Below are 18,368 nucleotides of genomic sequence, written 5' to 3'. Positions count from 1 at the left end.
TTCCGCACAGACTCATTCTCTTTCCTGGTACAAGCAACACCTAACCTTCTCTTCCAATCCCTCTTTCCAGTTGTGACAATCTCCATCTTTTAAAAGAAATGTATTTATTGGGTTTTATATCACTTACAACAATTGCAACCATTTATGCCTTCCGAAGTGACATTTCTAATGATCATACAATTTGAGCACACCTTCATGTGGCAAAATCGTAGATTGGCAGCTGTACATTGAACTAATTTCCACAGTAATCATGTAGGACTCGTTATTGTGGGGTAGTGAATACTACCAGCATACTGCTGCAATTTCGGTAACTGGGAATGAAGCTAAAAATTTAGGAAGGACCATGGTATGTATGGGAGATGACAGCAGCAGGCTGAAACAACTGAGAGAGGAATACGTAACATGTGTGCTTGTTGAGTTGAAGTCGGTAAATTTGGATGGGCATGAACTGTGGTCAGGTGTGTTAGTAGGGTGGGTAGGTGAGGGAGAGGGCCCCTCCAGGAGCTCTCACTGTAATCCAGCTCCCAGATTGCGAGAATTAGCGGGTCAGGCCAGGTCCCCAGGTGGGGAGTTTCCACCTGCATGCTAAGAGCCTCAATGTCTGCAAAGTCTCTTGAAATGCACATGTGCGTGTACTACAATGGCAAAGTTTTCAGATGAATGCATTGTGTTGACCAATAACAACCCGACGCTGGTGTGCATTGTCAATTTAAATAAATGCGGAAAAATACTAGCTGTAGTGGCGTCTTTTGCGTGTGGCAAAAATAAATGTGGATAAATACAGAAAAAATGCCCAAAAAATAAATATGGATAAATACAGACGGAAATGGTCAAAAAATAAATACCATAAAACCGGGAGCCCTAATCATAATTATATCAGTCACAAACACCACGCCCAACTCAGCATGACATATATGGGCCGCAGTGCTCTCAGGTACGGACAAAATGTGGCGTAGAAACTTATTTTCCATGATTTGAATTGAACTAACATTCGAGTAGCCCCACAATCCTGAGCCATAAGTAGCTACAGATATACAAGTAGCATTATAGATAGTTAACATTTCCTTTATGGGTTTCTTTCCTAGCTTTTTCATGAAACATTGTAAGGCCATGATAGTTTTGGAAAATAGCAGGGTTCTAGCATTAATTGCAGACGTCCATGAACCACTTTCGTGAAACAAAATGCCCAGGTATGGGAAAGTAGCGGTCTTCTCTAAAGGATTGGAATTTATAAAAATTGGCTTCAAATGCCTGGTTGTTCTTGTCCCACAATACATAGACAGTGTTTTGGAGCAATTAATTTTCAAGTCCAAGCTAAGCATGAAGCTATTAAAAGATGTAACCAAAGTTTGAAGTGCCATGGGGTGCGTGCCATCAGGACTGCGTCATCAGTGTACAGCAGGGCAGGGACGGGCCTTCCCCCCACCATAGGCATGTCCCTGCCCTCCTGCACGAGGCGACGCTCCAAACCATTTGTATATAGCAAGAATAGAAAAGGTGCTAAGACGCACCCTTGGCGTACACCACGACCAATCCCAAAGTGTCTGCTACATTTTCCCTCTTTCCCATACCGGACAGTTGCAGTAGCACCGGAGTATAAGTCTCTCAAGAAGCATATAATAGCATTGTCTACCCCCAATTCAGCCATAATTGCCCACAGTTTATTGTGTGACACACAGTCAAAGGCTGACGATAAGTCAACAAAAGTGAGGTATAGGCGTTGTTTTTTGACCCTTATATACTTCTGTTGCAGGATAAACAAATTTAAACCTTGCTCTATGGTCCCTAATCCCCTTTGGAACCCATATTGAAAATCACTTGCCACCCCATTTTCTTCTGCCCAGCTTTGCAACTTAAGTAAAACCACTCTCCCAAGAATTTTTACGGAGGAGTCCAATAAAGAAATTGGCCTGTAACATGTGCAGTTCAGCCTATCGCCTTTCTTGTATATCGGGACTATAATTGATGTAAACCAGGTAGGGATTAGACCTTTTGCCAAGGCAACGTTAAAAAGCTGGGCTAGCAATGGCCCCCATAGATCAGTATTGGCCTTATAAAGGTCGGCTGGTATGCCATCGGGTCCAGCCGCCTTGCCCCCCTTAGTCGCCTTCAGGCTCGCAAGGACTTCAGGTAAAGTTACAACCAGTGCTTTAGATGGATCTAGCATAGGGTCATGACCTGTATCGTGCACTGAATCAACGGCCCTATAGAGGGAGGAAAAATGAGTCACCCACTCATCTTCTGTGACGGCGATCTCCATACGTGCTTTTTTCTCGAACAGGAGAGGAGTGTTTATGACCATCCAAAAGGCGGCCGAATCTTTTGATTGTGACGCTGAGCATAATTCGTCCCAAGCGTCCTTTTTAATCAGGTCCTTCCTCTCCTTCAGTACTGTGTTATAATCCCTCCTCAATTCTCTAATTAAAATTACATCCCGTGGTCTTTTGTGGATAGCGTGTCTAAGCTTTGTTAAGGCTTTAGTGCATGTTTTGTCAAACCTTTTCCTATTTGACTTTAGGGATTTTTTTCTCGTAACCCACAAAACCTCCCTAACTGTAGTAGCAATTATATTAAAATGAAGTAAAATTTCATTACTCTCCGCATGTTCATTCAGACAGATCGAAAAGCTATCCAGACACTTACTCATCAATTTGGACAAAAAATCATACGGGACCACTTTACTCCATTTAAGAGTATAACCATTTTGGGAACCTAACTTCACATCCTGCGCCATATGCTTAGAAATTACTACGTTATTGGATGGAACGAATAGGTTCTCCATTGTTAATACCTGTGGGAGGTGGTCACTCAAGGGTAAATCCATTATGCTAGAGCTTACCAATCTTCCAGCAGAGCTATTTGTACACAAACTAAAATCAATAAGAGTTAAGGCCCCCCGTCCCACAAAAGTTGGTACAAATGGCGTTGTATGGTTGGCTAACTCATTTATAAATCCAAAATCAAAATTAAAAAGCATCTCATTTAGTGAATCACCAAGTAGGGTATGTTCAAAGTGCGTCAAATTAATGTCCTGTTCTAACATCAGGCCACACATACCCTTGTGGCCCTTTTTACACAATGTGCAATTAAAATCACCCCCCCACATTATCATTACTTCGCCCCTTTTTTTAATCAATTTCAGACTGTATGTCCACAGTTATTGTGGCGAGTACGTCCTTAATCATGCTACTTATAAAATTATTATAAAAATTTAAGAGGACGATCCTTGGACCCTGTCTTACATCTATCACTATTTTCTGATAGTAACTGGATCCTGGAGAGAAGAAGATCTTGTCATAAACTAGCAGGTTTGATATATACGTAATCAAGCCACCCTTGGGTCTACCATGGGAACCCCCCACCGCAGGAGTAAAGTAGGTTTTGTAACCATTTAAATGGATCGGTGCGGTGGCCCATGTTTCTTGTAAGGCTAGTATGCCTACACCGGAAATTACGTCATCCCAAAATGGATTAGGAATTTTTTGTTTTAAACCGGCAACGTTCCAAAAAACCACCTTACAAAATTCTTCTGTAGGTACCACTTCTGCAATGTCCCCAGTTTGACCGCCCTGATCCCCTTGTGTTGTCTCGGCCACCGCTTGGATTTCGTGTGTCACCTCATACCATGGTAGATTAATCAAGTCCAGGTTTACAGGCGTAGGGGCCTTAAGAACCTCTTTTGACTCAGGGAGTCAATCCACCATTTCCAGGCAGTCAAACCGGTTATAACACGGAGTGATCGGAGGAAATTGCTGGTTACCATACCAACCCGGGTCATACCTTTGCGTGGGAAAGTGAGGGGTCCTCCCCCTATATTTCACTACATTCCACCCGTCTTCAATTCCTCCTCCCCATCGTGTATTATATTGATTCCTGTCAAAGTCCACACCATTTCTGGCTCTTTGATGTCTGTTGTCCCTGGTCCAGCTCCATCGATTATCCGGATGTTCCCCATCAGGGTAAAAATAAGATAATGCCCTGGCCACTATCGAGAGACCATTGTTTCTTGGGGCCCTCATTGTGATATATTCGGCGGTGTGTGGGTTCTCAAAAGTTATTACCACACAGTCGCCCTGAACCCTTTTTTTATTATACCCAACCCATGGTACCCTTTCAACCATTAGAATGTTACTTCTGATGGCTGGTGGGAGAGGGTAATTATTATTCAGCCAGTGGATGATCTTATTTACAAGTGCCCCGTTGTTTTCAGTTGATTGTGGATCCAGTTCAGGCACTCCAGTAAGAATCACAACATACGGTGAGGCTTTTGGGGGTAAATTTATACTTCTACGCACCTCCCTTTTAGGTAGTTGGTCTTTGTCCTGTAATAGATTAGTAGTTTGTAGAATTGGTGCCTCATTATCAGTTGGAGACGGAGTTTTACGTTTTGGAGCACTTTTTGAGGGTTGATTATTAGGGAGTTTTCCTTTTTCGGGGTTGGTTGTACTTAAAGAAGCATTATTTGGGAGACTCTTTGTCAGTATTGGTGCGGGTTTAGTAACTTTCGGCTTGGGCATACTAGGAGTAAGTACTTGTTTAGCCAAATTCTCAAGCTGGGTTTTTGTGTCTTTTTTCAAGTCCTGTATTTGTTTCTCCAGCTCCTTCAAAAGTTCTATCACTGGGGTTAATAAAGTTTTTATTGAAGTTTTCAGTAGATATAGCATAGTACTCTCTCTAGCCCTGCTAGCATTAAGGCTGTCCTCATCCGCGCCATTCCCAGAGGTATTAGAAATTAAATCGGCCATCGAGTCATCCAGGATGGTGTTATCCGGGATGGATAGACGTACAATGTTAGGGGGTAGAGGATCATCTCCTTGTGTATCGTTAACATTAACAGGAAGTACATTACTTGTATCTGATAATAGGTCTTTTCCAGCTGCATTAGTGTGCGTATTTTGAACAGGCCTCTTTTTGGGTATAGCCCCTTCCTTTAACCCCTGTGTCACCACATTTTTGTCTTTAGGGGTCACTGCTGTGTGTATCAATACACTAGTGGATGCCTCGGCCGGTGGTAGAATTGAGGGAATGGGGATAGAAGTAGGTGTTACAAGGGGAGGTTGCAAAACCTCTATACTTGTCCCCTCTAAATGCAGTTTATCATTCTCTCCTCTATTTGGGCTCCGTACATTTGCAAAATGGCCCATCGAAGACCTCTTAGCATACTCCAAGTCCTGCGAAACCCTTCTTTCCATCAGTGAAATCCCTTCATCAATCAATATATGGGTTCTGACAATAAAATCATCCAGGGTGCCTGTTAGTTTCTTCCCCCCTGCTGCTGCCCTGCTTCTAGTTTCACGCATCTCCATGATGTAGTTAAGAACAGGTTAATTATATGACCGTGGAATATGAAACCCCAGTCAATAGAAGCAGTAACCATACAATAAGGGGAAGTAAAAAGCATCTTACCACGAAACATCCAAGTCCAAAGTCACGTAGAAAGCCCAGAATGTGGAGAGCAGAGCCCAACAGGTTAATTGGGCAGTGTAACTGGCCCTGCCCGGCCTCCTCTGGCCGATGAGGGCCGTAGAGGGCCCGCCCTTTGCCCGGGCTTAGCTCCGGGCGTCCCGCTCGCGTCCCGCGTAGCTGGCCCGTGTGCTGTTGATAAGCACCTCCTGGCGCTACGTCACAGTTGCGCGGTGCCTGCCGGGAACTGTAGTCCCGGAGCGGCGGCGCGATTCTAGCTGCAAGTGACTCTTGGCCCCGGTGGCGGCATCCTCCCAGCAAGGGAGCTATGCGTCGAGTGACTCTTGGCTCCGGTGGCGGCGTCCTCCCAGCAAGGGAGCTGTGCGTCAAGTGACTCTTGGCTCCAGTGGCGGCGTCGATAGAGGTAGGTAATGTGTAGCCTGCTATACTCCTGTGCTCTCCCCCTCTCCGCCGGCCCGTGTGCTGTTGATAAGCGCCTCCTGGTGCTACGTCACAGTTGCGCGCCGCCGCGGTGCCTGCCGGGAACTGTAGTCCCGGAGCGGCGGCGCGATTCTAGCTGCAAGTGACTCTTGGCCCCGGTGGCGGCATCCTCCCAGCAAGGGAGCTATGCGTCGAGTGACTCTTGGCTCCGGTGGCGGCGTCCTCCCAGCAAGGGAGCTGTGCGTCAAGTGACTCTTGGCTCCGGTGGCGGCGTCGATAGAGGTAGGTAATGTGTAGCCTGCTATACTCCTGTGCTCAAAGATGCAAAAGTACTTGTGCAGGTAATAAGACATGTGGGTGATATGGCAGAGATCATATGTCTATTCTGTTGGTCCCAGGAGCAAGAAGCAAATAATGTGCTTGGTATGCAGGGAGATTAGGGTAGCAAGAGACCAAGATGCTACTCCATCCTGAAAGAACCTGACAAGACAGCAACATATCTCAGGCACACAAAATTGGGGACAAAAAAGATCCTTATTTTCTTATCAGAAGAATACTCAAGGAAAGCCCTTGTTTTCATCATCGAGCAGTGACAGCAAACCAGAAAGAGGTTTCCTGGGTCCCTAATGACTGGAAGCAACCATAGAAGCATGCCTCACTAGCACCACAACAGCATAACAGCTGGAGGCACAATCTGCCCAAGCTAGCAGGCGTCTGTGCCTGCTCAATCATCTTACTTACCTACTAAGCCAACTTTGAAAGTAGCTTTTCTCAAAGAGGGACCTTTGGTTTTCACTGCATTTTTGCTGATTGTATCAGGAGATTCTAATAATATTCAGCTAATCTGGATATGTGCTGGGCAGAACTCATTAGGTTGTGATTGATCTAGCTCAGCTAATATGTAGGGGATTTCAGAACAAGAAACACAGAGACTTGTAAAATAACTATTTGCCCTAAATTTAGTCAGCAGTTAAGAAACATTTTAGAGGGAAATCAGATTCTATGTGGACCAAGTTGGGTATTTCAGATTTGTGGGAGGTCACCCATATTAAAGGGGGTGGGGTGAAATCCAGATTGATTTCAACGGCCACTCTGTGGTATAATTCGTAAGTTAAATACCAAGGTTAGAGGTCCTTCTGGTCATCATAGATACAACTTGGAATTGCCTTTATTAGTCCATTATTTGAATATTACTCTTTTGTGCCCTTCAGAGAGGTTCAAAATAATTTCAGTTACCAAGGGAAGCAATTCTGAACTATTTCCAGTATGGTCTAGTTAATTTGATATTTGATACCCCCAGTAAATTCAAACAGGCAGCCCCCCTGGACGTTTGTCTGAGCCAACCTACCAGGGCAAACAACAGAACCTTAAAGATTCTTCATGTGTCAGAGGAGATGCAAAATTTGATCACCAACAAGTGCAAAGGCAAAGTTAAGAACATCTTTTTGAAAGGCTTGTAGCAGAGGGAGGTGTAGAATCATGTGAAAGGCTTGTAGCAGAGGGAGGTGTAGAATCATGTGAAAACATCTTAGATGTGTCTTCAGAACTATTGGGTTGAGGTGACCCTGGAGTCTCTGGAATTCTGTGCCAGCAGAGAGAAGAACAAGCAACTGGAATCTCCTGAACCACACTTCTTGTACTCCTTTAGGTGGCCCAATAAGGAGTCCTACAAAGAAACAGGTTACTGGAATGTGTCCCTCTTCCCGTACACTGAGCGTTTTAATGAAGCAGTGCACTGGGTTTGTGCCAACGGGAAGGTCATTGATAGTAAAACCCTACTTGAAATTACTACCTAGTTGCTCATCAAGGATCTAAAGTAACACTTCTTGAATCCAGAGATAGTTGAGTAGATGTACAGACACAATTGTGTGGCATGCGGCCAGCCCACTCTGTGACTCATCGCTATAGTTCTTCTGTAGCACAACCGCGTACCAAAGCTGGTACTTTGTGTATGCACCGATATATCATGTTTCGGGTCATGATGGTGGTGGGGTAGGCGCTTTATCGAGGATCTCCTCTCTGGTCCACACCTTCATACCTCATATCCCAAACCAACTGACATGGCTATGAAATTAAGTAGAACACCACAGAGGAGAGAGTCTCCCCTTCCTCACCATATGTTTACCTGAAGACCATTCATGGACCCTGGTGCATTAAACAACCTTCCCCCTCTTCAACCTTTCTTCAACTCTCCATTCTGCCTCTCCAAACAAGAATGAAGGACCTTTATATAGGGGATGCAACTCCACCAGATTCCTGTCCATATCTTGTCATTCCCAGCATTAAGAACTGTGGGAGAGTTGGGGCGGGCCGGTGGAGGCTTCTAGTGATGAACCCAACAGCCTAGCAGTGAAACAGACAGTTCACGTTGACACCTTCTACCTCCTGCAACGTCCTGACAAATTGCAACCCACATCCAACAGGAGACAGTAAATTGAGCCAGCTACATGTACCTACACAGAGAAGGCCATAATTCTATCTGAACCCATGCACAGATGGCAGACTACTCTCATTCATGTATTCATGTTCTAATGGTAACCAATCACAGAAGGGGGGAGGGAGCCCACTGCCTGGCATACCAGCACACAATTAGCCCAATGCATTGTGGTAAATGCAGTGCATGATAACACTTAAGTTGAAATTCTTTAGTACTCAAAACTGTTGATGGATGCAGCCAGAGCTGTGTCTCTCTAGACACGTGTTTCTGTATATTTCTCCTTCTTCAGTTGTGAATAACAACTTACATTTGGGGGTGCAGCAATGCTGCTTACAGTCTTCATAGGTTTCAGTCCCACTCCCAGAATGCAGACGCATCCCAGAGATCATCAGCTCAACAACTCAATTAAATCACAAAGGAGGGGAGTGGGCACACCTGACACACCAGCATACTGTTCCCCCAGATGCATTGTGCTAATGCAGTACATGATTCACTCAGGTAACAACTGGGCTGCACAGCAAAAAAGCGTGAACACGCTAAAGTTTTGACGCAAAGCTCACAATCTACTAAGATAGTAAGACGTGAATTTGCCTCATCCTCGAATACCTAGTGAAAACAGGCTCAAATGAGTTGGTACATACGTGTTACATGTATGCTTCACATGAAGGCACTCATCTAATGAGCTGTGCCCTTCTGCAGCTGTTTCACCTAAGTCATTGCTCAGGGGAGTGTCCTTCAGGGACACATCTTAGGCACAATGCCACTGGCCTGCTCTTGCACCACGGGGCAAGGTTTGGCATGGAGCTGAGCAGCATTGTTTTGTGCGAGGGCTGTCAGTGACATCTTCAGGCTGCAATGCTGTACATCTGGCGCTGGGCTGTTAATTGGAGTTTTCATGAGGGCACTTCTAAGCTGTGGAACCTGCTGCCATTCGAGATCAGAAATGCCAGCTCTCTCTTGAGCTTGGAAAAAATCTGAAGACCTGGCTGTTTCAGTGAGGGGAGCTGTTGGGGATCTGCTCATGGTTCTAGCGCCGAGACACCATTTTTGGTATTTGTGCGCTTTATAAATGTCATTATCATTATCATCATCATTATCATTATCAATTGCATGTGCAGCGCTCCTGTTTCCATGCAGCGCTTCATTGGCTGAAGGATAGTAAATCTGGGCCTGTGATTCTTCCAGGGTGTTTTATCTCGAACTCCTGCGTGACCATGGAGGTCTTAGGAGTCAGCCCTTCTCCACCAAATGTTAATTGAAGATTCGGGTTGTACAGAAAAGATGCATACAGCACAGCGGCGTACTGCTTCCTTGAGACTGAAGATGCGAGCTGAAAAGCACTGTAGCCAGTTATCAGGCAGAAATGAAATGACACGTTAAAAAATTGTTCTTGTGTAGAATCAATGACTATTACTAGAGTCTACACCCTCTGTCAACGCTAAAGACAACTTAATATACGAACATGGACATGGTGAACTTTCAGAATGCAAAAGAAGACTTCGAAAAAGAGCTGGACTGTTGGAAGATGTTTAGCTCTGCTTTCTCAAAAAGATCCCCCAAAAATGTCTTGCCTTGACAGCATTGTACTCAGCAGAAACAATCTTACAAATATATTGGTCTCAAATGCAAATGTCCAAACTGGGCTTTATTGAACATTAAACATGTTGGAGGTGGAAAATAAAACAGTAACCTGCCCCACCGGCTAATGAGTTTTTCCATTGTCATGAATTTATTTTTTAGTTGTAATGGGCACCTGTCTTCTATAGCAAATCATTTGGCATCTTAAAGAAACTATGGGGCATATTTACAAGTGCCTAGCGCCATCTGAGCGTCACTTTTTCTGACGCTCTGGTGGCGCTATGCCCTACTCCATATTTACAAGGCGGCGCTAAGGCATTTTGCATGGCTTAATTCCTCCTTGTAAATATGGGCCTCCTCCCGCAGTTTTCTGCAGGAAAGGGGCATGCAATGGGTGTTGCTGTGGGCGTACCCCCGCAACACCCATTGCTTTTTGACGCTGCCTCTGATTTGCAAGGATCTGTAGATCGGAGAAAGCGCCAACAACAACTAACGCCTTTGAAACGGAGGTGTTAGAGTGGTGTAACGAGGAGAAATACTTTCACTTCTCCTTGTTTTTTGCTCTTTTCTGCAGCACACATAGAATGAGCAAAACGCCATTAATGACTGTTTTTGTGCAAGAAGATGTCCCTTCCTGCACAAACACAATCATCCCTGCAACGCAGGCACCCTTGCACCATGGTGCACCATGCTTGCACCCTTGCACCATGGTGCAAGGGTGCAAGCACTGGCGCTAGGCAGCTTTATTAGCTCCAGCGCAAGGGAAAACACAGGGATGCACCGTATTCTTTTCAATATGGCACATTGCTGCGTTTTTTAAATGAGACAGTGCAGCACTGCTAAATTGCTTGCAGCGCCGTGCTGCGCAATTTAGTCGTAAATATGCTCCCATAGCTGATGAAACCTTTACAGGCATCATAAACTATGCTGCTCAGAAGCTCAAAAAGTTCCTCAAAAATCTCCACTGATCATTGGATGATGCATATTTTTTGCTATGCTCTTTTGGACTTTTCCCATATCAATGACAATCAGAAACTATTAGAGAATATTTGTAATTTTATGTCTGCGTATAATTATCTCATTTTAATGCTTCACCCATTTGCTGTGGTTAGTTCTGGGTCAATATCCCCACTTGTATCTTGACTGGGTCGACTCTCTATTTAAAGTCAATTATATTCCAGTAGAATCGATCAGAGACTAGGTTAGATACAATTTAAATGCATTTGGTTTTGCTTTTACTTCAAAGTTGACTATATATAACTCCAAATAAAGCCTTGAAATAGAAGAAAATATTTGATTAGAAACAATGTTGCAAACTTTTGGGGGTTTTGCAGGAGTACGTTACTTTCATTTCAATCTTTTTTTTAAAGATCTGGTTATTACTTTTATTGTCCTTACATTTGTTTAGCTATATAATATTGCAGAGTGATGGTTATCAGTATCTGATAGCCAACAGTATACATCTCACTCTTCTACGGAATAAGGACATTACATCATGCAATATGTGGTTAAATTGGCAGTTGCTACTGATCGTACAACAAAAGATAACTGTCTCAAGTCTACGTCTCTTTCCTCGAAAATGTACTCAACAAGTACTTGCATAGTCTTTCGTTATAATATCTACTGTACACAGGTGTGCAGGTGTTTTATCTTGAGGGCTCTGAGTCCATGACTCTTGTTCTCAGATATCAATCTTGTGATAGGAGTGGGTCAAGGTTTTCATATGTCTCTAGGATGTCTCACTTTGCATCTAAAATAGGGTACCTCCTACCACCTCTTTCCTCCTGCGTTAGCACTATATATTCACTCTGTGTCCATTGGGATACAACTCTTCTCCATCGCATGATGGGGGGTACTTGGCTGGCCTTCCAGTGCATAGCTGTACACCTTTACGCTAGTATTAGCACAAGTGCCAGGAAGCTGGGGCCTGCCTTCCCTTTTATGTCAAAGTGTGAGAGCCCCAATAAACAGATCTATCTCAGGGCTTTAGGGTATTTCTCTTCCCAGTGCCTTGCCAAGGTGTTCCAGTGTCTCGCTCCAGAATTCAGCCTTAAACACATATCCCCAATCCATGTGCATAAAATTGCCTTCCGCGAGGTTGGACATCGGACCCCTGTGTAGGTTCCAGTGGATATTCGCATAAGTGTCTTAGTTGTTAAGTATTTTGCTTGCAAATGTTTGAATTTTGTGTATCGGAGCTTGGCATTACGTGATGCCTTCATGTGCTTTCCAACGCCTGCCCTCATTGTTGTTCTCTAAGTGCTTTATGGGTGTGGGCTTCCGACCTAATGCTAAGGGGGGAGTAAAGATTTTGTAAACATGTGCCATAGTGTCTTATAAAACCAAGAGATGAGTCTGCTACTGCAGCCCATTGTGAATATGAGTTGTAGTGCTTGATGTGTTCCCGTCCCAATATCTCCAACACTATGCCCTTAAGTTTCCGTATAAAAAGAAAATGTATAGCGGGGAGTCTCAATTCCTTGGATAACTCTTGGCTAGTTGGAAACTTCTCTTCTTTATAACCGTCTCTTATGGTGAATTTGTCCATCCTTTTACACCCTCTTGGGATAGCCCCTGGATTTCCAGGTCATGTAAGTAGTAGACTATTGAGTGGAATCATAGGGGCGTTTAGCGCCATGCCTCTAGTTCTGGATCTACCAAAAGTCCAGCCTGTGTGCACCCGGGCTGTTGGCTCACAGTACAACAATGCAGTCCATTGAACCCAACTCCCTCCATCTCCAATTTATTGAGAACAGCCTGTAGAAACTTCCAACTCAGCGTATCAGATGGTGTCTCTAAGTCTATACACAAAGCTATTGCCATCTTCCTGCACTCATCAGAAGTTTCTGTCAGAATTCGTAAGAAGCATCATATATTGTTGAACATGCCACGTCCAGGGATACATTTACTCTGGTCGGGTGGACTACCAGGGGCATAATGGGAAGTATTCTAATAGCCAGTTTACTATAGTAGATTTTAAGCAAGGACAGGTGTCTGTATGAGGTGACATCCCTTGGGTCCTGGTGGGGTTTTGGGAGGGATACCACCAGTTTATCTCTCAAAGTCTTTGGGGAAATGCCTTCCTTCTTTGCAGCTACATACTTTAGTGAGGCGTGGTGCAGGGTTATCTGTATAGTTGTTATAGATTTGTACAGGCAGTCCATCTAAGGCCGCTGTCTTACCAGACGCCAGCTCCTCTATCGCATTTTTAACTTCCATTTCCTTGACAGTATAGCTGAGCCAGCCCTTTGCTCCACAGTCACCTGTGTAACCCTACAGAGAGCAAAAAAAGTCTCCAATCCCCACCTCCTTGCTGGACCTTCCCTATGAAGGGTGGCATGGCAATCATGGAGCACTTTGTTTATGTTGTGTTGAAGTGTAGAGAGGTCTTGATATGGCATGTTTGATCTGCGTAGTGGGGTCTCCCCTCGATTTAGAGTTTGTGGATCATACTAAAATTGCCCTGTTTTGTCACCCTGCTTCATGCTGCCGGTCTAAGTATGCTTTATAATTCAGGCACCTGAGCCGTTCTACCTGGACAGCATATTTCTCCCTCTAGGTGCTCAAAAGTATCTTGCGCTCAGGGTTTGAGGCCACTTCCCTGTCTAATTGTCTCAGACTATTCCCCAGGAAAGTAAGTTTTTATTCTAGTTTCTTACGTACCCCCATTACTGTCCCACTGCAGCCACCTCTCATGACTTCCTTGAAGGCTTCCCATTCCACCCCAGGAGAGGAGGCAGTGCCAATGTCCTCTGTGAAATATTCACTTATCACTTGCCGTAGCCTCTACCGTAATGCGTTGTCTTGCTGCATTGCTTACTGTGGTCCCTATGTGGGGACAGGTGGAAGCCATACCCCACTGCACTCACAATAACAGGGGGTTGTAGCCTGATACCATCGGGCCCAAATATTCTGCATGGGTAACGATCGGGGTCTAGAAACTCAAACACTGTCTAATAGGACATTTAAGTCAAGTGGCGCTGAGAAAAAGGAGTGTTCCTGTGCCTGTGCGTTACCAGTCTGCCAAACATCTTCAAGGTCCTAGTCCTAAAGCGATTTTGCAAATGTGTGTGGCGCCCTAGCTGTCGGGGCAGTCTGCAATGCCAGGTAAATGCAATCCAATGCAACATCAAGCACATAGTTAATGTCTTCCCCTAGTATTATTAGGGCAGTCGATTTTGTGGCTAGGTTTGCGGATATGGAGTCAATGTAGAGGGACTGGTCTATATTGGGGGCATATACAAAGATGAGTGTAGTCTCCTGTCCATCGAAACAGCCAAAGATCAGCACAAACTGGCCCTCCAGGTCTCTGTCAATTTCAGGATCCTGGAATGGTACCCCCCGGTCTAAACTAAACTGGTACTGCCCCCTTGAGTATGAAAACTAGTTGGTGGCGTATATCTGCCGCCACAATCCTCTCTGTAGTTTGGTTACTTCATGTGCTGTCAAGTGTGTCTCCTGGAGGAATATTATATGGGCTTCCCACCTCCCCAAATATGTGTGGACCTCTCATTTTTTGATTACTAAACCTAGGCCCCTTACATTCCACATCAAGGTTGTACATTTAGGTGTGGCCTTTCATATATATAAGGATAGAAATTCCCTTCCCTCTTGTCGTCCTGGACCAGACCCCAGTAGTCTCCCATCGTGTGATTTGTATGTTTGCCCCTGGTCTGCCTGCAGTGATCACCTAGTTGAGTCTGGCCAGTGAATTGTGGTTTAAGAACTTGAATAAATGTACTGCAACTCCCAATCCCCAGGTCCTGCAGCATTGGTCACTCGCCCATCACGCTTATTAGTCTAAGGCTAAGGACTTGTATGACTTCCCCGCCCTGATCATTCTTTCATTTAAGTCTCACTCAATCATTTGTGTGACCCCCTTCTCCCAATGGTCTTGCTTCTGTTCCAGGAGCCCAATCAAGCTTCCTGAATTCTGGCATATAACCTATGGGAGACCAGGGGGTGACATCTAGTAGCTCACGTTATGTACAAATTGAAAGTTAGTACCAGTCGTTTTTTACAACAAATAACATACTGTGACATATATGAAGCAGAAATGCTAAACAGACAGAGCGAACTGCTTAAAGCCTCCCACATGAACACACTGTTTGGAGATGACATTGCTTCTGTCTGTCTGTGGAGAATAATATACTTGTCTTTGCACCCACAGGTGAAGATTAACATGGGAGTGGCCACCCCAGAACGTCTTGGCCCCGGATACGTGAGTCACCTGGAGGTGGGCGAGGCGGTGGCCTCCCTGGTAGAAAAGAGATGCATCACCCACACAGTGCTCTGTGCCAACTCCGCTGCTGACCTCAAGACCCTGATACTGGAAGGCAGAATCTGAGGGTCCAATGGCACGTTTGATAGAGAACTTTTAGCACCATCACTAGCCTTCTCTCACTGTCTCCGCTTGTAATGGTCCGGTGGTCCTGACTCTGGTTGGGTTCTACCCTCACCCATACCCCCTCAACCTCCTTTCATATGATCCTGTTCTGGGCTCCGTGGGCCACCGGTAGCCACACTCAGACCATCATTACCTGGAGATATGCTTTGTCTGCTCTTTTTAACAGTGGCAGCTGCTATGGGGCAGTGGTGGTGGGGCGGGGTAGGGCTGGTGAGGGGTGTTTAAAAAAATGAAAGAAAATTCCACTTACCTGGCCGAGGCCGCCTCTCCTCCATTCTTCTTCCATGGAAGGTGCAGGAATAGGAAGCCCACAGGCTTCCAGACTCCCCTAGCCAATCACGATGCTGCTAATAGCAGCATCATGATTGGTCTGAGCCTGGGTGGAGAAAATACATAGTGCACATGACTGTTTGGCCGGCCCAAGACGGCCACTCAAACTGTTATGCGTACTTAAGTGCAAATACCACTCCTCCCCCTGCTAGGTGACAGCCCAACCCCGCCCTGCCGCTTAAACAAAACTGGGCGAGGACGGGAAAAATACAATTATAATAACGTTGCGTTATTATCATTTTATTTTTCCTGTGGGGCAATGCTCCTTTGCCTTAGCTGAGGAGCCGCTGCTCCTTTTTAATGTCTGGAGGGATGTTGAGTATTGTGGCTTCCTTCCACTTTTCCTCAGCATTTGATTAATAAAGGCCAATCCTATATAACCGAGCTGTGTGATTATGAGTAGAACCAGACACACCAGTAGAGGCTACTCAGGGGAAATTGTAGAAGTACTAGGTGTCATCTCCTGTTCTGCAAAAACTGTAGAGTGATCAGTTGGTGTTGGTGGCAATGAACTCCTAACATTGAGTAGGGTGCAGTCCACTGTGGTGCATCCCTAACACTGAAAGTACTGAGCAGGGGCATCGTGAACCCCCCGCTTTAGCAGCTACAGCGGGGGTGGGGTTTTTGATGGGTCTCTTCTATCTGCAACTGCCAGACAAGGGCACATAACTAATGCGAAAGGGTGGGAAGGTGAATGAGTGAAAGATGGATGGATGGATAGATGGATGGAAGTGTGATTAAAATGATGGGTGGGTGGGTGAGTGAAGGGGTGGATGGATAGATGCATGGATGAATGAGGAGTGGGAGGATGGATGTATGGACGGATGAGAGAAAGAATGGATGAACGAGTGAAAGGGAGGATAGATAGATGGATGGCTGGATGGATGAGTGAAAGGGTGAATATACAGATGAATGAGTGAAAGAATGGATGGAGGGATGGGTGTGTGAGTGGAATGGTGGATGAGTGAAAAGGTGGAAGGATACATACATGGATAAATGAGGGAAAGGATGGATGAGTAAAAGGGAGGAAGGATGAATGGGTGAATGGATAGATGAGTAAAAGGATGCATGGATAATGTAAGAAAGGATGGATGGTGAGTTAGTGAAAGGCTGGATCAATGACTGAAAGGTCAAATGGATGAATCAATGATTTGGTGGATGAACTAAATGAAAGGGATGGTTTATGGATGGATGGATGAATGAAAGGATGGATGGATGGATGAAAGAGTGAATGGATGGATGAGGGAAATGTTAAATGGATGGTGAATGGATGGATGGATGGAGTGAAAGGGTGGGTGGACAGGTTGGAAGGGTGAATGGATGTGTGAAATAGTAGATATAAGAGAAAGTGAATGAAAGAATGGGTGAATGAATAATAGAGAGGATAGATGGATGGCTGGATGAAAGGATGGATTGATGAGTGAAAGTGATGGATTGATGAGTGAGTGAATGAATTGATAGATGAGGAATGAGTGAAAGGAGTGAAAGGGAGGAGGAATGTATGGAGTAAAAGGGTGGATGGATGGTTGAGTAAATGGGTTGATGGAGGAGCAAAATTATGTATGGATGAAATGGGGTAGGTAAGTGAAAGGATGGATAACTGAGTGAAAGGATGGATATGTTTGATGGATAGGTTTGGATATAGATGGGTGGGCGGATGGATGGAATGGTGATAGGCTGAGTGTAGGATAAAAGGCTGAAAGGGTGACAGAATGTAAAAGTGAAATGGTGGATATCGGCGGTGGATGGAAGAATGAAAAGATAAATGGATGCCTGGATGGAGAGACAAGCAAGCTCTTCCAAGGAGGGTTGCAATGACTTGCTTTGCTTGCTTGGTGCCATAAGAACTTCGGTTCCAAGTGGGGGGTATTTTATTTTACTGACTACTCCCTTGGTTCTGAGTTACTTACAATGCATTTCTAAATGTTTAATGAGCTTATCCTCAGCCCTGAATTCATAAAACAGAAAGGGCGCACCGTGAACATATTTGATCAAAGTGGGCAAGCTGGAGAACCTGTAAAGCGTTTTATCTTTTATCAAGCAACGCTGAAAAGCAGAAAAAGAAGTGACTGTGGAGACTCCTCCTGTAGCATCTCCCATTTCTAAAGTGTATTCGCCCATTATGACCACAGCCAACTGAGCACCACTAATAATGTGAAATATGTGCATGTGTCCAGCTTCCTCGAATTGCTTGTTTCTCTCTCTCTTTCTCTCCATCTGTCTCTTACTAGACATTTCTTTGCATGTTTTAATTAAAAAAGGTGTTTTCAAACACAAGACTCTTTCTGTGAAACAAACAAAGCAAATGCTGCCTGGGTATGCCACACATCCATGAGGATAAAATACCACAGGGCATGGAAAAGGCCTACAGAGAATAACTGTGAGAGTTCTAGTCACACTTAGCGAACAGGCATCGGCAAAGGCTATAGGTCACGCCTATGCAAGATTTTTTAAAACCAAGGTGTACAGCAAAAAAAAGTATGACGCTGTTGTAAAATATTTCTTTAAAAAAACATTGACAAAGTCAAACTGTAGAACTATTTGGTTTTGTCAATACATAGGCGAAACCTATTAGTTTTGCCAATGTTTTTTTTCTTCCTGGCAGGAGGGGATGGGATAAGCAACAAAGCAGGAGGGGGTTGTGGTGGGAGTGAAAGCAATAACACAGTGAGGGGCATGGCAACAACAACGGGGCAGCAGCAACAATGGGGGAAGAAACCACAAGGTAAGAACAACAGAGCAACAAGAGGGCAAATAATGGTGCACCAAATA

At 44.8% G+C, this 18,368-nt stretch overlaps 1 protein-coding gene across 1 annotated transcript in view; it reads left to right on the top strand.

Annotated features, from left to right (window-relative positions):
* LOC147677896 (uncharacterized) overlaps nt 1-17,871 on the top strand; it is a 104,452-nt gene extending 86,581 nt beyond the window's left edge. The window contains exon 6 of the mRNA XM_086945791.1: nt 15,030-17,871. Within this exon, the coding sequence (XP_086801917.1) occupies nt 15,030-15,206 (177 nt within the window). The 3' untranslated portion in view covers nt 15,207-17,871. The remainder of the gene's footprint in view (nt 1-15,029) is intronic.
* The last annotated feature ends 497 nt before the right edge of the window (nt 17,872-18,368 follow it).

Source organism: Lissotriton vulgaris, chromosome 12 (genome assembly GCF_964263255.1).
Source record: "Lissotriton vulgaris chromosome 12, aLisVul1.2, whole genome shotgun sequence".
In the NCBI taxonomy this organism is placed as follows: domain Eukaryota; kingdom Metazoa; phylum Chordata; class Amphibia; order Caudata; family Salamandridae; genus Lissotriton; species Lissotriton vulgaris.
Note: the sequence above shows the minus strand (reverse complement) of the source record. Positions and strands in the feature narration are given on the sequence as shown.